Source organism: Ciconia boyciana, chromosome 10 (assembly GCF_034638445.1).
Source record: "Ciconia boyciana chromosome 10, ASM3463844v1, whole genome shotgun sequence".
NCBI lineage: Eukaryota > Metazoa > Chordata > Aves > Ciconiiformes > Ciconiidae > Ciconia > Ciconia boyciana.
The window spans coordinates 12,650,455-12,673,796 of NC_132943.1; the positions used below are offsets into that span (position 1 = coordinate 12,650,455).

General features: G+C 38.6%; 1 protein-coding gene across 4 annotated transcripts in view; it reads left to right on the forward strand.

Annotated features, from left to right (window-relative positions):
* MYLK (myosin light chain kinase) overlaps positions 1-23,342 on the forward strand; it is a 225,871-nt gene that overhangs the window by 61,001 nt on the left and 141,528 nt on the right. For all 4 annotated transcript variants that reach the window (XM_072873959.1, XM_072873957.1, XM_072873955.1 and 1 more), the window contains one exon: positions 6,139-6,296. In XM_072873959.1, coding sequence (XP_072730060.1) covers positions 6,147-6,296 — 150 coding nt within the window. In that variant the 5' untranslated portion in view covers positions 6,139-6,146. The remainder of the gene's footprint in view (positions 1-6,138; positions 6,297-23,342) is intronic.

The window sequence follows — 23,342 nt, forward strand, 5'->3', positions numbered from 1 at the left end:
GGCTCTGCTTGACCACAACACTCAGCAAGACCTACAAATAGCAGAGCACAGGCACAACAAGATCTGAACATCACAAAAGCATGATTTGTGGACAGTATCCTATTTTTCCCTTAGAAAAATAAAAGATCTGTTTCTCTTGTATTAGTAGCATGGCCAGTTCAAATTAGTCCTACTTGCAACAGCATAATCTTGTTGCTATTCCTTTACCAGAGGCCAATACCTGTTATAATTACTGGGTCTGAAGGAGAAGCTGCCCGGAACAGTGTGGCTATGATTGGTGGGGTTACAAGTCCCTTGCTTCCTGTTCCGGCTTCCAGCCTCTTCCCATCTGCTAAATCTACATGTGACTTCATCACCTTTGCTGATCCTCTCTGGTTTGTTGTTCTCCCTACATGCTGTTTCTTGGGTACCGGTAGCTGATGGGAGGCAGAATACTTCCTTGCGTGGTCTTGTAGGGCAAGACTGAAAAGATAGTCACAAGTCATATGGCTGCAAAAATTCGTTTCTGTAGTTCAGTGGAGAATGTGTTCAGTTATAGATTTGTATGGAAGTATGGTAACCACATGTTAGTCCCTGAGGTAAAGAAAAAAGATGTAGGAAAGGAAATAAGGTGTGTGAAAAGCGGAAGCTGTCAAGCAGGTTTAGAAATGAAAGAAACTCTTTTCAATACTGAAGGTTTTGAAGCATAATGGATAACATTTAGTCCCTAGCAAAATTCTGTTGAATTCAGTGATCTGTTGTAAGGGAATAAATTTTACCTAGTGTTTTAAAACGTGTGCTTTTTGAAAACACCCCCTGATTGATTTATAAAAAAAGAAAGCTATAATGAGATCCAGCTTCCTGTAAGTTTATGGTAATGTTGTGCCTTTTGCTAGTTATGCTATTTATGTGGCCCTGTTACTGTAGCCTGACTCCCACCCTCTCCTATAGTTATCCTCACAGCACTTCTTTGTGCTAAGGAAGTACAATAATCCCCACTTTACAAATGGGGAGCCATGGCAAAAGAGAGGCTTAGTGACTTGCCTGAGGTCATGCAGGCAGCCCATTATGGAGCAGGGAATTCAACCAGGACTCCCAAACAGCAGACAAATGCTCCAACCCCTGGGCTGTCTGTTCTTCTGCTCCTATTTTTAAAGAGCTCAAAAGGTTCTATCCAGATTTCAGAGATGGTTCAGAGGTTATTGAAGGCAGTCTGGCTAAAATAACAGAATAGCTGGACCAAGTAAAAATGTGCCGCTTAGGTGTAGAGTTGCAATATCAGTAAGTCAAATAAAGGTTTTTTCAGCTGGCATTTTTTTTCTGCCTCAGAGGAAGGACTTGGTAAAAGGAAATTAGTATAATTATATGGTTATGTAGGAAGCTGATGGTATTTTACTTATATAAAATAAGTGGAGGAGAAAAAACTATGAGGTTGATTTCTTAGTGTTTGCTTTTTTGGGTTTATTTTTGTGAGCAGAGTATTGAGTGACAGAGATTTGTTCCCAGTAGAAAATGCTTGAAACACATTAGTCTGCTTTGGTATTAGAAAGATTAGAGGGCACACTGTGAGAATTTGTAAGGATTTATGTGCTTTTTAGAAAGGATTAAGAATAAAAAAAAATCCAGATTAGAAATGCTGTCTAACCACATCACTGCTGTACAAGCCAACATTTGCATGGTGGTTTTCTTTTATGTTTAATACCACAATGTTTGTATTGCAACTTCAGTTACAGTTGGTTTTGTTTAAAGACCATAGCTAGGTGCGCACAGCATGTGAAATGAAATGTTATGAGTTCATGTAGCATCCCTGAAATCTTATTCAGCAGCAAGCTTGAAATACCTAAGAAAAAGATTTTAGGGATAGGCTCATTCTAGAAAGTTGCTTAAATAGAAGAAAAAAAAAATCAGAGACATTCCATAGCTTTTATGTGTCTGCTTTCTTCCTGTCTATCACATTTTAAGCTTGAACAAGATTTGTTCTCTGGAACATTATTTGTTTAAAATATTTGGACATGGTAGTTCCATAGTAACACTAGACTGCACAACATGGAATTATTTATTTGTTTGGGAACATAATTGTTAAACATCCTCTAAGCTGAAATAAAATACTTCCTAATTATTTACTAGAAGCATCTTCAGCATACATAGCTAATTAAGGTCAGACTGCTACCTGTGGATGATTAGAGGCTTATGTTGCTAGAAAACTACTTGTGCTGATTTGAGCTAACATTCATTTGTAAATTCAATCCCCTTTAGAGACTTTATTTAGAGAAACATAAATCTGTGCAAGGTGTGCTTGTGGAAAAGCCTAGCTATTACTTTATTTTATGCTTTACAGTCTTACTATATTAGGCATCAATTTGTTGACAGTTTTTGGCATCTTACCAACATGCAATAGAAATGTAACCTGACCAGTAAGAGTGGCTTAGTTGTTTAGGATTTCTTTCTTTCTTTCTTTCTTTCTTTTTCTTTTCTTTTCTTTTCTTTTCTTTTCTTTTCTTTTCTTTTCTTTTCTTTTCTTTTCTTTTCTTTTCTTTTCTTTTCTTTTCTTTTCTTTTCTTTTCTTTTCTTTTCTTTTCTTTTCTTTTCTTTTCTTTTCTTTTCTTTCTTTCTCCTGTTTCTTTCTTTTCTTTTTTTCTTTTTTATTTCATTTTGTGTAGAGCTTGATCAAATAGCCAGAGAAATCAGTGGAAAGCTGGTGTTGGGCTTTAGCTCAGTCTTTTCATCAGAGGGTCTTTCCTAGCCACTGGACTTTTCGTCCAATGCAGCCCAGACATACTGCATGTGCAGACATGAGCCCAGTGATGCTTGGAGGACGAGCGTATGTTGAATACAGCATATTTTCCAGGCATGTGTCAGTGGCTCTGTTTCAGGTACTTGGTGAATTTGGTCTTGTAACATACCCAGTGTGGAGGTTTCTGTGTGTAAGCAGGTGTCATGCCTAACAAGTTCTTTAAAGTTGCCCTGCATAAGCAGTGCATTGTACCTAAGGACAGGTACTTGAGCACTTGGTCCCTACAGAATAGTCCGGAGCATCTGCAGTGCATATAGTTTTCTCTCTTGCTTGTTTCAGCCATTATAATGGCATTGACCAAAATAGAGTTCCATTTGCATGGGTGGGTATCAAGTTTGAATTAGATTCTGGATGTTGGTTGTTGGGTTTTTTTGTTTTGCTTTCAATTTTACTACTCCTACAATATTATTTTTCAAACAAAATTTAGGGGGTATATGCTTTTTTGATGTTGTTTTGGTTTTGTAAACTCTCTGCAAAGTTGATACAGATGTCTGTGGAAGGATAGGTTTTGTTACTGGCTTCTTATGGAATCAAATGCATTATAGTGTCTTCAGACTGGAGAAGATTTTCATAGCATCTGTATTATACCTGGCACGTTATTGTCACTACTGGAGGTATGAAAATTTTACTGCAGGCTTGTATTGGCAGACTGATTGGTTAGTTAAGAGTTTGACAGCTAGAGAGACATTGCAGATTTTGGCATTTATAGGCTATGGAAAGGTATAGCTTAGCAGAGGAGAAGAACATGTGGGAAGAAAAACTGAAGATTGAGTAGTTAGCTGAGCATGTTGAAAAGTGAAGATCATCTGTGGAAAAGAGAAATTCAAGGAAGCACTTTGAGAAAGAGGACAGAAAAAAAGAAAATTAGAAATAAACCTTAAAATGGGATTTAGGCCAATTCAGAAGACATAAGCAGATACAAACTTATCAACATCATATACTAAAAGTGACAAAAGATCACAGTTGATATTTGTGGCAATTTGAGATTTGAAAAAATGTTTGCTCTTAATCTGTAAAGAAAAATACATTTTAAAAATGTGCTGGCAAATACGGACTCAGTATGCATCCGTTTACAGTTGTGTAATTGAAAGTCTGCTGGGATAAACGGTGGTTTTAGCTGAGTGGAGAACTAAGTTTGGACTCTTGTCCATAATGAAAGAACAATTAATTGAAAGAATAATTCTCCCACCTTTTCAGGCAAATGGTTGTTCACTGCAGTGACTATAGCTGTGAGAGACTGTCATTCTTGTCTGTTAGGGTTCTAAGTACATTTGTTAGAAAAGAAGCAAGTCTTTGATTTCATCTCTTGTCTTTCATCTCTGGAATACAGTCAGTTTCATCTTTATTTAAATTATGTTATGATTTCATATGGTTCTTTGGTAAATTAAGGCACAAAGATTTTGGGGTTTTGGGGGGTTTGGGGTTTTTTTTCTGTTTGTGTTTTAAAGAGTTGCTTATACCTGAAAGGGAGACTTACGCTGTGCTCTCAAGTGACTGGGTGCCAATAACAGAGATTCACTGCAAGATTAACTCTTGTGTAAATGAAGGCAGAATTTCTCATTTTAAAATGTTGCATCATGGTTAAGGAAATCATCCTTATTCCATTTATGTGTTGGTCTCAGCAATTCAATTGTTAGAAACGCTAGACAATTTTATTGATTTTTTGCATGTCGATACACAAATGCTAACAGAACACCATTCCAGAAGAAATGCAAAGTCCACATCATCTGGATTCTTATTAATCCAGAGGATTAATCTTATAATTAATCTTAATTAATCCAGAGGAAGGAGATTTCAAGCATTTTTTGAAAATCTGTGAGAATACATAATTTAACTGATATCTTGGAAAGATTTGCCTTCTAAACCATAGTTCCTGACAAGTACATACTGTGAAGCAGAAAGCTCTGTGGCTCCCACACCTTAGAACAAAACACCCTCTGGAGGTGCCTCTTTCTCTCTGTTGACTGTGAGGGTGCCAGAACTTCTAGTTCAGATTAACTTTTAGACTAATAACTTCCATGAGAGGAACTGCCCTCTTAAACTGTTTTTGATCAATGTAGAGAAGGTGTTTCTGTGTGTTTATGGAGCATGTCAGGTATGCTATATGGAAAACTATGTTCTCAGACTGGGTTTTCAGATGCATACATGTGACATTGGAGTGTAAGTCCTATTTGGAAATTAATGAGTTTTGTGTTCCCCTGCTCCCCAAATAACTGCAGTCTATTCTAGAAAAAGTATCCTTCATACAGTCAGGAATAATGTGGCCCTAGTTTAATTGATTTTTCTCTTGTTCAGATTGAAGTTTCACTGTTTACTCAAATATTATTTATTGTAACTTTCATCAGAATCAGATTAATAAATACATAGTCTATCATGGATAGGTATTTATGGCAGAGGATTATGACTGGAAGCCCAGTGTTCTTCATTGGTTCAACATGACCTATTGGTGGGTCAAGCCATCTCTCAGGTTTTTTCCTTTGTTAGACTTGTCTATTAAATAGGCGTTTTACAGTGGGGCTTCTAATTTACATAGATGATTCAAGGAATTAGTACTAGGGTTAGCTACTACTTTTTTTTTCTGGAAAACCTGAAATTTTACTTTTCAAAAATGCAATAATTTTTGCTTTCTGTTGGGAAGTATGAAATGTGTAGCAGAAGAATCACCTCTGAAGCAGATATCTGTAATGAGGGCCCTAAACCGCTATTTTTGTAGCATTATGAAATTTGGTCTCCATGCTATTTTACTAGTCTATGTGCTGTAGAAGGATTTGCAGTAAAGTAGAGACTTGGAATTTCTGCAAAAATATTTGTTATGTACTAGCAGTACTTTGGAGGGAGATATCCAGATATTTCTTAAGATCTTGAAAGCATGGTATGAAAAATCAGATTTTCCACATTCCCTCTTGCAACTCAAATCCAGTGCAAACAGAGGCCTCTCTATTTCATAAGTACTTGTTTAATGCTGGCTCTACTTTTGAGACTTACTGATTTTGGTGTATTCCAGGCCAGGAAAATCAAAGTCACGTTGTGAAAATATCCTCCTGAAATAAGTTATTACCTTTTAATGCAGTTGTAAAGGATGACTTTTTGGTTAAGGCTCTGGCTTGGGACTTGAGAGTTCAAACTGAGTTCAGCTCAAGGCTGTGACCCTGACCGCAACTGTAGGCACACCAGGCAATCTTCCTGGGTCTCAGTTCCCCACGCAGAAAATAGCACTTGTCACCTTAGGCTGAAGACTCTTACTATGTATACAAATATAGCATACATATAGAACAATCTGCTCCTGATCTGATTCTTAGCTTTTGCTGTAATGTAAGTAATTAATCATCGTAACTTCTATATTACCACTTGTTTCTCTTTTACAGTCCACATCATGGGGGATGTGAAACTGGGGATATCTACTCGAGTCTCCAAAACCTCCCTGACACTCAGCCCCCCTGTCCCTGCTGAAGCACCAGCATTTACTCTTCCTCCTCGGAATATCCGAGTGCAGCTGGGAGCCACCGCAAGATTTGAGGGGAAGGTAAGAAACAGAGATGAGGGGGGATGCCTTCATTTGGTCTTGCCCTTTCCTGAAGCTGCCTAGTAGGCTGCAAAGATAGTAAAGTTGCCTCTGCAATACAGGACATTTACTCAAGAAGAATACACCAGTGTTTACCCTCCTGAGGAGGCAGGAGCATTACAGGTCTGTTTCTGAGTAGAGGAGACTGTTGCAAAACCTGGGATGTGCTAAGTATAACCTAGTTGAGCATGCCAGGCACTGAGCTTAATATCAGTGGAAAACTGATTCAAGAGCTGTCTCTAATCAGAGAGTACATGTTCTCCTACTGCACATTCATCTCCCTGCATCCCAAATCTGCCTGTTCGTGAAACTTCATGTGTAACACAAGTCTAACCCTGCTACAGCACGTTCTTCCTAGTAGTCAAGCTAGGAATCTGTAAAGAGGGTTACGACATTTTTGTATCTGCACCACCTGCCATATATGTTGTTAATCTGAAAGCAAAAAGAGCATTTTCAGAGGAAAGATTGATTTGTTCAAGGAAACTTGTTAACCCAAAGGATTTAGAAGGGTGTGTAGTGGGGTGTGGATCCCAGGTTCTCCCCTTCCCGTCATGCTTGGGACATTGAATTGTGCTTACTGGCATCCATATTTCTTTCATGCTTCAATCCTGGTATGATCTCTTCCTTGTTCTAGCTGTCTTCCTTGCTTCTCCCTTCACCCAAATCCTTATCCTGGAGCTGCCAGTTTTCCTTCTCAGCCCTTTCAGCTTCCTTCTGTCCCTGTCACGCTCTGATTGCATGCTGACAGCTATATCATCACACTGACCGCACTTTTAATCTTTGAAGTGGTGGGACTTGTCTGACAGAGGCAGGAAACTGCAACTTTACTGTAACAAAAACAAGGGCTAGAAAGAATTTGGGAAATTCATAACTTCTGAAACTCTAACTTAAAGAGAGGGCCTGTAGAGGGCATCTGATATTTATCTTATTTGTTTATGCAAGAGCAGGCCAGGAACTGTGATTTTTCAACAGGAACGGGGCAGAAAAACAATTTTTGGAGTATATAAATTTTTAAGTGCAAAATCAAAACTCAGAAGTTGTTCTTAGATTTGACTTTTTGAAGAAAAGTTGGCATTTTTCATAAAAAGCAGAAAATTTCAATGAAAGTGTTTGAACCAGAGAACAGTTTTTTATCAAACCTTTAGAAAGATTTTTTTAAAAAAATTAGCTTACTTCTATTGTGAGTTTAAGGCACCAGTCAGAAACCCTGTGTTTATTACATTGGCCAGTCCCAGTGGGCATTCCCTTTCTTACTGTTTTTATCCTTCCCCCACCTCATTATTTCACCTTGCTTTGTTGCAGACATAGTGGAAAAAATGGCAACATGTTGCTACTTTATGCATGTGACACCTATGCACAATACTATTCTAACTCTGACTGGTTCTTCCAGACAACGCTGCAACTGGCAATAACAGTACAGTGAAATCAAAGTTGAAGCATGTGATGTTGCTTTGGTTTAAAACCAAAAAGATTTGGTTTTACATTTCTCATGTTTCCTAATTAAAAGCTCAAGTGGGATATTTCCAATTTTTAGTGCACTCTGCGGACCTTTTATTATTAGTCCAATGGAAGCAATTGTAAAATATAACGACCTACAAGCTAGAGTGCCATTACTGCTTTGCATTTTTTTCAGATCTGGTTTTAAAGTGTTAATTTTTCAGGGATACCTATCCCCTTTTTAAAGTTGCTTTGAAGGCTGGAAGGGTAAAGTCTGAGGGGTTTTTTTAGTAGCTTGGAAAAAATACACGAATTCAATACTAATTAAACTGACAGGCTTAAGTTCCTTGAAGGAACAAAGCTTTGACTGAAGTCCTGGATTGAACCTACTTGATGAAAATCTAAATTCCAGTTCTGCCCATTTGGTATATGAGCATGGCTGAAATCTTTAATTTTCCATCCTTAAAATGGGGATGATAATATACTAATTGCATGCATGCCGTATAGCTGAAATAAACCTTTAATAGTCAAAGTGCTTTTGTAAGTGCCAAACATTAAGACCGCAGCTTCGCTGAAATACATGTGAGATCTGCAATTATTTTGTGGCAAGTAGCCTGCCTTAACGGTTTGGCAAACCAAGATGACGCAATTACAGCCACTGTCTTTGGCACTTCAGCCTCTTGCTACGCAGGGAGCATTGCCTGTTTTTTGTTCAGTCCAGCTTGCTGCCCTGGAGGAACTTTGTTTTACCTCTCTCAGCTAACACAGGTGAGAAGAAACGTAACACAGCTGAAGACATAAAACAGCCAATCTTTATCATTGTGAATTAGTTCCAAACTTCCTGGAATCCACCCTAGCTGGAGGCTGAGATACGAACTTGCAATTTTTTTCATATTTTTGGGGGGGAGGGGGGAACAAGCTACATTATAATAATTGGTCATAGAGAGTAATGGAGCACAGCATGTTCTCATTATATTATGCAAGAGAAATAAGGTTTTTAATTATAATACCAACTATTAAAATGGAGTCTGTGTGATCTGTTGTTTATGATGTAACATGGTTGGGGAGATTGTGGTTGGTTCTGTTGTTTATAACTGGCGGCTTCAAATTAGTATTTTGTTTGTGCTCCTAGTCTAGTGACATGGGCAGGGTGAGAGGGAACGCAACAGTACAGTTTGAAAGGATACTGTCACTTAATAGCTGCAGCAGCCTGCAGCGCTTGTATCACCTGGGCCCATGTTCAGCTGGTTAGTACAATGTTGCTTCTTCTGTCACTTTAATGTTCCAGAGGTTCAGAAGGACAGTGGACCTGTTCAGAAGGACAGGTTCAGAAAGACAATCTTAGTAAAAACAATGTATTAAGATTTAGTAATAGAAGTAGCTACTGAACATACTTAGGTTTTTCTATCCTGGAAAATAGGCTACAGATGTTATGATGGGTTGAAGCAGAGTTATGATACTCTGCTTCATCACACAGTATAAATATTAAACTAGACTCAGGCTAAAGAAAAATAAAAAGTTTTTAAAATGGCTAGACAGGAGATTTTCTTCAAAGAGTTCCTCTGCGGTGGAATTTATCTTATCAGAAAGTACAAACATTTTGAGAATCCAAGACAGGATATAAATCTGATATTGTGATGATCCTGTACGCTCATTAAGTGAACAAGGAAGAGAGGGCCCCAGAGTCAAACTTGTTGCTTTTCTTTCCAGCAGCATGTAAGATAAGTTGTGTGAAATGGCAATTCAAGATCAAGGAGAGTGCAGAAATTGAGAGATAGCCCATAAATGTAGGAAATTGGAGGTAGAAAGGAACTGGCATTGCCATTAACAAGAATTCTTTTTTTTCTGTTCCTCCCACTACCACCCTGATTTTCTTACTAAAATCTCAGCAAGTTTATCTATATCTGACTGCAGATCTGTTTTCCAATGTGACCTCAGTGTAAAAAGTTAGCTCATCGTCTTTCAAGTGTATGAGCATGATTTTGGCCTGGAGCACCGACTGAGGGGTGGAACCACTTAGTAAGGCAAAGGCAAGGTTACCTTCCCTAGATGCTCCCCAAATGTCTGTTGCGGGGACATCTCAGTTGTTCATCAATCAATTGCTGAGGAGATTGTAAGGGAAACCATCCCAGATTATTATGAAATTGTGTTGTGGGTTCCTAGCTTGTTAGGAATTGATTGATATGCTGTTCTTCAATTGCACATCATGTGTGAGGTGAACAGCTCATGGTAGTAATCTCCTGCCTTGTGCTAAGGCATTGTAGCTTGTCCGTCAGAGCCTTTAAGATACTCTTGGAAAGAAAGAGCAGGCCAGAATGTTACCAGACTTTGTTTTAAGCTGTTTCTTTCTCTGTTGGATTAATCACTGGAATATATATCAGTGCTTTGCAACATTAAATTGTGATTGTATATCTTTATCTTTCTAATTCATCTGAATATCACTGGATTTTATAATGCTCAATGGATACTAATGAAGGAGATTCCTTTCTTTGGAGCAAATATCATGGAGGTTTCTGTGGCAAGTGTCACATGAGATGCCAGGGAAATCCTTTGCAGCCGTAGCACCTGAATAAGCATCTGTAAATTATCAGGCAAGGTGGTATTTTGATGCTGCTGATAACATTTGATCAATTCATAATCCAAGCACAGTATCCTATCAAATTCTTTCAGACTTTGGGTGTTCCTAAGTTTCACTTTCTGAAACTGTGCAGGACACTTTAATTATGACACGGAGCACATTACTATGCTGACCTACAAGTACAAGATCATTAGCCATATATCTAGTTTAAAAGTTAATTTGTTTCGGTCTCTCTCACTCTCTGAAACTCAGCTGCACTATTCTATAGCAAAGGTTCAAAACATTACAGTAGACCAATACAGATGCAGGTAGTATGATTTTCCATACAGTCAAATGAAATAAAGCTTTTAAACATTTCCATTAATTTCGCTAGCTTTTCTAACTCTCATGAGGATGGCAAGGATATATTAATATGAGTGCTGCGCAGAAGCCCCTAGAAAGATTTTTCACTGGAATTTGCAAATCTGTACAAGTTTCCTTTTCTTGTGATGGGCAGAGGGTGGCCACAGATTTCCACAACTTTGCCTGGTTTTATGCCTACTGATTTCTTAGTATCCTGTTTACTGGTCTTTCAGAGACTACAGGTGCAGTGACTTAAGTCTGAAGCCTGTCTTATGCCTCAAACTCCATCCTTTTTGAGAAGATCTCCTCCTTCATATTTAGAAATTTGACTTCTAAATATTGGGAAACTTTATTTATCCAGCTCTAAGTTCGCGCTGTAACTGTTTAGAGAGGAAGATATGTCTCCATTGTAGAACCTAGCAGTTATTTAAATGTTGCCTTGACTCCACTCCACATCCACCTATACCCACTGCTCAAGTGTTGCTCTCAGCCTGAATTGGCCCATCCTAGTGTTAAGGCTGAGGTTCAGCTTTTGCTGGAGTTTGTTAGCCTTGCTGTTTGTGTATTAAGATGGCAAGCTAATCCTCCAGTTCCCTTCCTGTGTTTAGAAGCACTGAAAAATTCTTTCATGACTGTCTGGGGAAGTCTTAGAAAGCAGGTTGGCTTTCTGCAGCAGAAAAAGATACTGGGACCCTCAAGTCCTGGTGATGTGTGTAGGTGAAGAGAGCAGCAGGATGGACTGACCCCAGCAGGGCTCTGCGCTGTGACTGCTCACATAAGGAGTCAGTGAATGTCAGTGCTCTCATCCAGGTTTCCCTAGTCCATGTTAACTCCTGTACGGAAAGGTACTTCAAGGCATAGAGAGATTTACTTAAGTTTCTGCAGCAAACTGATGGAGAAGCTGAGAACAAAAAATGAGAATCTTTACTGTTCTCTAACCACTGAACCACATTCTCTTGATCTTTCCCTCCCTATTTTAAGGTTTGGCTTCTGAGACCAATAAAATAGTCTGCAGCAGAGTTTTGCTTTTAAAAAAAATTAAGGTGGTGGCCCAAAACAAGCATTTTTAGTTGATAACTATGTGATTAGCTGCCCACACATAATTTTGCTGAACTTAAATAGCAATAGGCTCACTACATCAAAAATATAGCGTGAACACTTCTGGTTCTTTACTGTAATGTCACTGAGTGTCAAGCAGTAAAAAATGACAAGTCAAAGAACCATCAGTTTCCAACAAACCCTTCTCTGTCCAGAGTGATATTAACCTCTGCATCTGATTGCGGCAAGCAGTTAACGCAACCTGCTTTGGCTGCACACCTATAAGTTTTGAGGGTAATATTGACGGTCATTAATTTTATGAGCCTGACGAATACTTGTGCTACAGCTCTGCTTGAGAGGAACAGCCAAATGTCATGCTACAGACCACAGACTGATTGCCTAGGGGTCAGGAAAGAATTTTTCTCCTTGGATAAAGCATTGCACAGTTGGCAACAGTGCAGTATGGGTTGTTTTTCTGCTTCATGTGAACCATCATATATGGTCCATTGCCAGAACCAAGATATCACACTACTAAATCTAGTCTGGTATTCTAATCCCAAGGAGCTAGATTTCATGTATTGACATGTAGTTCATAGTTTGAGTAGATGTTGGGGTACTTAGTTCAGTTTGCTGCCAACTGAGTAGTTACTGTTCTGCTCTTCCCCTTTCATCCCCCTCCAGGTAAGGGAGCTGGATGGTAAATTTTAAGGCAAGCCAGGTCAATGTCAAATCCTGCCCCTTTTTAATGTGCTTTCTGATTGTCCTTCTACCATCCTGCTGTCGCAACACCGTATCTGTTCAAATCAGTCCAATGTGCATCAATTTGCCAACTTCTGAGCTGCTTTTGCTGCTGGTGGTTTCACAGGTACTCTTTGAAACATCGTGCCTGAGAAAATAAACTGGGATCAGGCAATGAGAAACAAGAGGCAATGGGAAGATTGGCAGTGATTCTGCCCTCTGTTCTGAGATAGAGGGGAGACCCATTTATGTGGTGTGTTATGGGAAGCGTTAAAAGAAGTGTTGAAGGGAAACACTCCCACAGCATTTGTAAATCCTTTCAACTACCTGCTAATAGAAAAATGGAGATCTAACCAATTTGTTTTACTGTGGCTGCTGCACCAGCTTTGCATGGCAAAACCTTTGTTATCTTCCCTTTGCTTTGGACTCGAAGCAGCATTGTGTGCTCCATTTCCAAGCCTCAGTCAGCAGGCACTCCAGAAGTATGCCTTAATTACATTGTATTTAAGATGGCAGGATCTGAAATGAGAGAAGCCCATGTAATGACAGACGATGATGACATGGCACAAAATCCTTTGCTGTCCGCATGAGATGTTTGCTGTTACAAAATGTACTGGGCAGCTAATTGCATGAAGCTGCCAGTGGTTTTAGATCTGCGCTTTCTGGAGGGGTGCCTATTCTGAGCCATGTGAGGAAGAAATTCAGGAAAGATCCATGTTTTCATGGGAGACAGTTGGCTGATGAAAGTGAATGCTGTGGGAGGACTTGGGCTGATCTGTAAAACTACCGTGCACTGTGATACTCCCAGAAACCTGATACGAAACACTGAGGCCTGTTTTGGGGAGCAAAGAATTGAAAAAGATATCGATGTGACTGGAGATTTTTTTTGAACTTTCTTTCCACATACCAGTGAGCGTTCTTGGGAAAAATGTCGTGCGTTCAGAGGTTACTGAAACATTTTTTATCGAAGAGACATTGGGGTATAGACAGCTGAAATAAAAAAGGAACATAAACACAAGTTAGGTGGCTGTGAACAGCTTATTGCACATCTTTTTTCTGTTTGGATCTTCTACTGCTATTTCTTCTTCCTAGGTGTAATTGACCTCCCATTATATTCACTTACCACAGTACTGTTTTTTTACCCATTTACATGTCCTCATGAATAATGCATACGTTATTTTATTTGGTTTTATTTTATTGTATAACTCTGTATTGGCATATAGAAACAGTGGCTCCAAAGAGTTTCAGCTTTAGACAAAGGCAAAGTGGGAGCGGCTGCTCTGCTGGGAAGTGGTTAAGGTGGGATTCAGTCAAAATTGCTTCCCCACAGTGTCATTTACACCCAGAATTATTCAAAGACACTTCCCTTCATCAACTGACACAAGCACCCATGTGTTGACACCCATTTTCCCTGCCTTGCATATGATATGTCCTTTAGAAAAAACTACAGGGGTGCAAGTTACTGCTCAAGAAATTTCTAGGTTTTAGACAGGAGTGGTGGTCTGTGAGCTCCAATTCTGTCTCTCAGTCTCTTTAACTCATAAATTCACTTCATAGCTGTCTCCCTGTCAGCTATGTCCATCATGGTTATACTCAGGACTTTCCAGGTAGAAGTATTTAAGCATTCCTTGTGTAGCCTGCATGCAGCGTGTGTGATGATTCTCAAAAGTGCTGGACTTAGTACACCAACCTATGCAACTGATCTGCGCATGCACTGAGACAACAGCCAAGATTTCAGGATGTCTGCCAGCAGAGTTTGGTCAGACCTTTTGCAGAGTTGCTCCAATCTGCCAGACGTTCAGAAATCCTAGACAATGCTGAATATCCTCAAATTGCACCCAGACAAAATTTCTAAGCAAGAAAGAGGCCATGACTGGGGAAGACTGGACATACAGTATCCCTGTTCTCAGTTGCTATTTCTCAGGGTTGATTTTTTTTTTGTATAATTGAGCCTGTTTTCAGTAACTACCTACCTCCAAACTGTGGAAGAAATGTGCTGTTTGCCACTATGACATTTATTATTCTGTTTGCTTTCCATCTGCTTTCCCACCTTAATTGCCTATCTATAATCAGTTGGGGACAGGAGTTCTCTGCTGCTCTGTGCAATGGCAGAAAGACTGGCTGCCTAGTCTTGTTTTGGTACTAACTGCTGTAATTAAAGGAACATCAAAAACATTTTTTAAAAATAATAATGGTGTTAATAATAAGAATAAAAGGTTTTTAGAACATTTCAACTGATGTACATATGGAGCTAAAGAGAATCTCTTATTCTTTTGGGAAGCATCTACCCAAACCAGCATTGTTTTAGCTGAAGCCAGACCATCCATTTGTGTTGCTCTTGGTCACCACTTTTTCTTTCTTTCTTTACTTTTTCTTTAACATGTTTCCAATTATTTTGGATTTTGAGATGGAAGCAATTAAAATCACATTAAGAACCTGACAATAAAATTCTGTATGATTTAATTGCATCTACCTGCTCCCAGTCCGAGTTGGGGGAACCAACAAACTGTTGGGTCTGAAAAGTTTATTGTAGATATGTTTTGTGATCACCCACTACTGTGATGTATTGTTGTAAAGCATGGCTTTGTGTCAGCTAAAGAAGGCAAGTGTGTTTGTTTAAGGATTTATCCATAGGGATATCCCTAGGGTTGATTTTGAAGAAAATTTACTTCTTAGTAGGAATTTCTGGACTTGCTATTTTCCATAGTCCCTAAATAGAAATCAGAGAAAAAATTCTTAAATTATGTATTGAAAAATTTGCAGAGGAAAAGGAGATATAAAATATTCATATTGTGGTGTAAAGGATGTTCAGTGTTTTACAAAATATGATGGAATAAATACCATGACTAATCATAAAGTCCACTGTTTAGGGATGATAAGATAAAAGTGTCTGAAAAAGGAATAGAAGAAAATCTACCTGTTTCCCAAAAGAAAAACAGCTAATCAGCATATCCTAAATAGCTGAACAAAGATATGTTCAGAGATTGAGTCAGGGTAGAAGCGGTCAGTATAATTTTTCTTATTTTGCTTGTCCCATGATGGTTAATCGTGAATCTCTCAAATTTCAACAAAGTCTTATTAGATTCTTCAATTCTGCTTTTAATTTGAAAAATATCATCATCTTTTCCAGGCTAGTCTCCCTTGCTCCTCTGGGCCAGCACGTAAGTCTTTGTTGTGGTCAATTCCACTGGCAATAAAACTTATCATATAGCATTGTGCTTTCTTATTTAAATAAATGTTCTTAGTAGTACATGAAACATGACTGCAACTTATCATTATGATGTTTTAAATTTGCTTTTTTGGGGAATTGTGCATTTGACTCCTTTCACAGACATAATAGGTTTAAAGGTTAAAGAAGACCTAGTAACTGGAACAGTGTGAGCAGTTAACTTTCATTTCCTTGTGCTGTAATAGCCTATAGTGGCATGAGAGGGATAAAATGGGGAAAAGTTATTTTGCTGGGTTTGTTTTTTTTTTTCTTCCACAAATATGCCCCTAGCTGGAAAAACCTTAAATTTCCTTTTTCTAGCTGACCCAAAAGGTAGGATGGAATACTTACCATCAGACATGCATTTGGCTAACTAGTAATCTGTTTGCCTTCTCCCATCATAAGCAAGGCTTAAACTTTACTCCAGCACCTTGCCTTCATCTGGCTGATGAAACCACAAAGGTCAGGAAGGGGTGCAGTGCCATATGTAACTATGAGAGGATATAAAATAGCAAAGTATGCATTTGACTGTCTATAAATGTGTCCCTGAGAGTTTGACCTAAATTACACCAAATGACACCAAATCACACTTTTTGGTATAATTCTGCTTTTCCCCTGTAGGAAAATAAAGTAATCATTAATAGACAGCAAGCATGATGCATTCAGAATCTTTGCAGAAGGCCACATGTGGAGAAGGTTTATAATCAAAACACATCATTACTCATTGCGGTTTTGCTCAGTCCACACTCACTCTAGCACCTAGACTCGAAAGCTAAAAATTTCTGCTTTTAACATGTTGCTTGGCTCTGTTCACTCATGGATACACTATGAAGTTTGGAAACCTACTGGGCAAAAGCAGACAACATAGTTTTTTTTACATGTAACATCTGGACTCCGTAGCATCTAAGTGCATGCTGAACAGAAAATAACATTGCTGTGAATTGTGTACAATTCAACCCATTCATGAAGGAGAGAAACCAGTCTGTCTGACAGGGAGCAGCAAGGGCTGGCTGCTCCCCAAAGGAAAGCAAGCAGGGAGCCGAGGGTGAGCCATGCATGGGCTGTACCATCACCAATGGGCTGCAGTCCCGTAGGCTCTGAACACACCACACAGTGCCGTGTGCTCTAACAGGGTCTACTGATGGTCCCAGACATGGCAAGCAATGAGCCAGGTTCAGGATCCAACCAGAGGGTACAGTCAGGAGCAAAAGTAGGGAAGGCCAGATTGTCCTTCTATAGGTGCCCAGTTCAGTTTTTAATGTGCAGTCTGTAAGACATTATCAACTGTGTTACTGGAGGTTACTGAATCTCTAGCAGGTGCCTGAAACGGCACATATTTCTGTGCCTAAGCTGCCAGAGTTCATTGTTTAGTGTCTGGGGACAAACCTGCCTTCATCATGATTTTTAAGCCAAAAGTCATCCCAGTTCATAGTTCAGCATCACATGTGAATACACATCTCTGTTCTTCTCTTATGTGGAGGAAATAACCTTTGGAAGAGGAAAGATGTTGATATGTTGGGGTAGTGCTTGATGAGGGAGACGCTGCTATTCTTATTGCTGTCAGAGGTAATGCATCAAAGCTCTCTGCACTAGTAGGAGCCAGAAAATCAAGGCAGTCCACTGACTGGTCATCCCTGAGATGACTAGTCCAGTATAAGGGCCTTGAATTGCCTGCCTAAATATGTTGACTTTATTTTATTCTTCTAGGAAACTTGATAGCCATGTTATTGGTTGGGAATTAAATCATGTTTGTTGACTCACAAGTTAGTAACCTGACCTCCTGGCTAGCCTTCCCACATTAAGGATATGTTGGAGTGAGATTCTAGAGATGGTCTAAGCTCTTATGCCTTTCTTCTTCAGAGGAGTTTTAGGATTACACACCACTCTGCATGAGAGAGTGAAAACCTGGAAATGTTCCATTTAAAAAAAAAAACACACACACAAAAAATCTTTTTCTAGGCTTTCTGATGATGAAGATAGCTTTATTCTCTGTAAATCAGTACATTGCTGTAAACACACAGTCAGACAGAACAAAGAAATCCTTGTCTTCTGAACATACTGTGGCTAAAACTGGTACAAATTCCAAGTCAGCTTTGCATGTTTTTATTGCTTATACAGAGACCTTTGTAATTCATGTGCAGAATGAGGTGAAATAGACAAATAAATTATTTTATCTTTCTTTAAGAATTTTCCTCGCTTTTCTGCACCTTTTCAAAATACTATAGTAAATGTTACTCTATGGAATATACTATTTATTATAAATACAACAGCTGAACTTACTAAAATACTAATTAAAAGTCATACTCTATGCCAATGTGGAATGTATACAAGAACTTTTCATTTAAAGATGACAACAATCTGCACATGTAGCCCAAAGAAAATGGAGAAGCAAAGACTGACAAATGAAATAATACTGTTCATGGTTTCTTGGCTTTTGGCAACAGAGTATTGAGCTTATTTCATCCGGCTCTGTGCTCTCTCGACTCATTTTGAATCAGAATGTTCATTTTCCTCTGGCTGCACAGTAGAGTAGAATTGTAACTGTGTGGCTTGAGAGACTGCCATTCTCTCCATGTGCCCCATAATACACAAGCAAGCCTATAGTTATGGTGCATGTATTATTTAAATTGTTTTTGCAAAGCTTAGAATATTAGTATAATGCATAGTATTTTGTAAAAGCTTTGTAAAAGCACCTCCCCACACATGGTAGTACCTGGTATGTTGTATCTGAAATCTGACTCATTTATATCACATTCCCATACTCATCAGACAAACAATGATTAAAGAGATTTTCTGTTCTGTGAACACACTGGAACAAGAGTTCAATATACTTAAGCTTGATTCTTTTTCTACATAAATTCTGGTGTTCCTTTATAAAAGAATAACTCAGCATTTCTTCCCTACAGGGAGGCAAATATGAATATCTCAAAACAAAGTTATGTTAAAAGCCAGGGCACTGGAAGAAAAAATATGATAAAATCTTGGAAATACAGATTAAAGAACTATGGTAAATGGTATTGATTTTTGCTTATTTCATGGTACCACATAAACAGCCAAATTCAACTGGAGTCATAGTGTATGTTTGCTGATAGTATTTAACACATACGCAGGCCAGACTAGAGTTGGACTCCTCTCTGATGACCTTCCTAGCTAAAACAACAGAGGAAATAGTCATTGTTACCCCCGTTGGCATTCATGTGGAGTACGGAGGCACAGTGAGATTTATTGGTTTGTGCAAGATCACACAGAAATACATGCCTGGATTCAGAACTGAACTGCTGTCTTCCAGAAGCTCAGTTCCTATCCAGTACCTTAGACGTGAACCTATCCTTATTGGAGATAAATAGCTTCTGATTTTGGAAGAGAAAGTTAAGATTTGCAATAGGTGCAAATATCATCAATATCTAGGTGACTGCTGTTGGCTTAAGAGCATTACTTAATGAAAACACAATGCCAGAATTAGGTCCTCAGTGCCTTGACACAAAAGCTAGCTCGTTTGCCTGTTGGGTTATGCTAATGGACAAAAGTGTAGACAAAGATTTGTCTGCTCAGGAGACTATTGCACTCTTATAGGTTTAATGGAAAACATTATGCTGGATTTGTTAAGATCTCTCAATAGGAATGCCAGCAACTGCAGTTAAGTGGAGCTCTATTGAAAGCATATGCAGAGTAAGGGCTTTTTCCACAACCTAAACAAATGTAGCTATTTTTGAGTGCACGTGTGTGTTGCTCTTACCAAGATCACAGCAATTTTAGTTTTGAGAGAAAGCATTAGAAAGAAGAGGTGAGTCCACAAAATTTCTCTTGAACTCAGCATGTCTATAAATATTTATTCTGAACTGTTGAACTAGAAATTTATAGCCACATCAATTTATACTTAGTATTTCAGTTAGTGCTTTGAGGATTTTTTCTTTTAAACAGTTGTTGCTCAGCCCTTGATTTTTATTTTTATTTTAAACACAGCAGTTTGTATATTGTACTTCATGAGTTATCTCTGCTAAGCTGTTATTAAAAAGTATATGTATGAAGCCTGGAAAGCTTATAGATTTTACAGATCATTACAGGATAAAGCCATCACTGACAGTTGCTAATGAGCAGTTGATGTTTTGCAATAGGCTTGTGTATGGAAGCCTTAATTATTTAATGCATAGCAGTAAGTTGCATGTAGCAGAATAAACAGCGCAATGAGAAATGCTAGATGTTTAGGCTGTCTAATGTATTCATATCTTCACAATCCAACATTGCATTTTATACCTCTTTGTAATCACATCAGTTCTACTTTTTAATGAAATTTAAAACAAATGACATTTCATGCCTAGTGTGCTTGCCAGCTCTACCAAGTAGCATTAACAACGAAGCAGTACACATAACTGAGGAGAATTTTTATAACCTATCCAGAGCACTGCCTTTGCCAGCAGCATTCGTCACTATCAGCAGACAGTCTTTAAATGAACATACAACTGTGCAGTCAACTCAGCAACAAAATCCAGTTTTAGCATTTTCTGTGGCCACTGCCAGACTCCTAAATTGCAATAAATGAGTCTTGTCTGGCTGGAAATTGATAAAGTACGGGCACATTCATTCAGAGCAAAGAGTTTTTGTTACCACCTTACATTCCAGATGTGGATTGTTGCCCTTAATTATGAATTTCATAGCTCCAAACATATTTTCCAGTAGCTGTGTGTTCTGGGCACAGAAAGAAAGCACATATTTTCTTTTTTTATTGATTTTCCACAGTAGGTCATGCATACTGTGTGTGCTCATGTAAATTTATAGAGATTCCTTACCTGTTGATAGCATGTACTGATATTGAATTCCTAAGAACAGAACCCCCAAGCTGAGAAAGTATGAAGCTCTTTTGGTCAGTGGCATAGCTCCTACAAGAAGATAGGGCAACTAGTATTCGGTGACATATAAAATAAATTCATAACCTATTAAGACAGAAACTTCACATTGGTAAGTAAAAAAAAAAATCTTTCAGTCTTCCAGAAATAATATGCAATGGAAAAATTAGTTTTTTGCAAGTGTTATTGCAGTGAATGACGATCATTCTCTTGAGAAAGGAAAGAAAAAGAGTGGATTGTCGTCTTTAAAAAGTGACTGCCGTTTCACATCCCAAATATTATTGTTATGAAGGGGTCATTGCTCTGAAAATAATTGACGCTGTTCAGTTTTGCTTTTTTCATGTGGTATCAGGTTTTTGACCTGATGATGTCCCAGTCTCCAGCTGTGGCTCAAAGTGTCTGGATTCTATGATCAGTTCTGTGAGATAAAACAGCTAAATGTTTACAGTTTTCCTTCTAAGTGGGGACATACACACATTTTGCTAGTGACAGAGTGAAATGTTGGTGTTAATTTCATCCTGTACTTGTCAGTACAGGTCTAAACAATCTGTGCTTGGTCTAAACAATCTTTACCCACTTTTCTGAATTGTTACTGAATGAAGGATGATTCACAACTGAAAGTAAAAATCTTTGTCAAGTGTTAAAAGCTACGCTTTTTGTGGTGGGAAGAGGGGAGACAGTTTCCCAGCAATTTGTTTTTATTGTGTTAAACTGGCTTATGTTTCAGCCTTTCTTCTAGTGCTGCCAAATAAAATTTATGAACAAAAGTAGTGGCAAACACAGTAAATCAGGCTGTCCTGTTGAAGTGGCAATGAATGAGCTGCTTCTACTCTGACAGCTCTCGCAACACAGTGAAATTCTGGTCTGATTTTTCAAAATCTTGTTTTCTGTAGCAAAGGTTGCTGCTGCTCTGAAATGAACACTGGTCCTATCGGGAAAATTCTGGCATGCTCCTAAACTCATTGCTACTGACTTAAAGCAGCTGCTTCATTTAGTAATATTTGATAGACACCTTGATTCAGAATCACCAAAGATGGAGAGGAAGAGAAGGATAGGGAAAGAGACCACATTTTAGGTGCTTACTGGGCTCTGTGGAAAAATTAGCAAGAGCCCTACTTCCATTCAGCAGCCACAGTTGTTTCCCTTTGAACTCGTTTACATTCTTACTGCATAATCCTAAATGACCCATAACCACGCACACAGATCAGCTATTTCTTTGCATTTTTTGGCATTTTAAGCTATTCAAACTATTCAGCACCTCATAAAATTTAACACTTTTTAAAAGGCCTTAACATCAGTTGGTCCATAGGAAGAAAGCTTCCTCTTTGCAGTTTGCCTTTTTTTTTTCTTTAAGGAGAGACTTAGAAGCAGAGAAAATTCTCATTAAAATTGATGAGAGTTTCACTCAAGAGAGGGCTGCAAAGTTTATCTTCCCTGTTTTGTTGAGAGCTCTTGTGCTTGCCCTTGCCTTTGAAATCTTTTTGGCCCATTCTGCAGACACTTCTATTCTGCAGAGCTGTACGGCAGTATTGAAGTTACTGAGAGCTGACAGAGTCGTATCTTACTATGTTACTCACATTCTCCTATGGTGGTGAGTTAACAATCTCTTATTGGTAACACTATTTTACATGCTTCTCATTTTGCTGCGAAGACTCTGGACCTATTCTGTCTGGACTCTCTTTACTGTTACTGGGTAACTGTACACTTTGATACCTGCATACAAACACATTAATATAACGTTGATGGCTTCAGTCATTATTCAGGGTAAGATGAGCAGCTGCTGTCCTGTGTTGCCACTTCAATTCAGTCTTTGCATTGATTGCTGCAATAGCAAATTTGTTGGCAAGGAAGAAATATGGTCAGAGTATTTGATCTAACATTATTAAATATGGAAAGCTAATTTCCTTTTAGTGTGAGTTTGGCAAAGTCTCTGGGTATCTCCATGTGTTGGATCCTCAGCTATGAAGTCAGAGTTAACACTTTCCCATATGACAGCTACCTATCTTGGAACTGAAATTGTCTTCAGTTTGTACATAACTCAGTATCCTGCGCACTCCTCTTTTAACAAAGTGTGAGAATTTCACCACTTTGCAGAGACCTTGTCATCTTTGTGTGCCAGTGTAACTCAGCAAAATGTGCAACAGCTACAGAGGAGTAGGAGGAAGCCAGGGCAGCATCTGGGTGGCAATGGGGGAAATAGCCTAAGCTTTCTCCTAGACTTTATCCAAGGTTTACGGCATCTGACAGCTTTTGAATTGCCAACCTAGACAAACTTTTTTAAGGGGAAAAATTGGATAATGACTAAATATAAATATAGATCTAAAGATGGACAGAGATTCAGTCTACTTATAATCCCATATTAAGTTCAGAAAACTTGTATTTACAGAAAGAAAAGGTCCAGGTGAGCTATATGGGTGGTTTGCATAAAACTCTCCTCATGCGCTTAATGGCTACAGGTCAGCTGGCTACAATGTGGGGAAAGTAAAAAGGCAGATGTTGCTGCTGGTAGAATGATTTATTAAAGCTCCATCAAAAAAACCACTGCCACTCTGAGACTGCAACACCTGTGTGAAAATGCCCCCATTAGTGTAACAGAGGTTTACAACCACTGATTCACTTGCTGATTGACGTTATAGCTACACAGAAATATGTTTCTCTATACAGTGTGTTCCCCTCATGTCCACTATAATGGGAAGGGTAGAGTCCACCTTGATAGTGTTCTGTATTTCATCTGAATTATTTTTCAGGTTATTTTGGGGCTGTCTGAAGACTCCTATAACAATGTTACTTTAAATGCAATAAATTTAAACTTATTCTTTAAA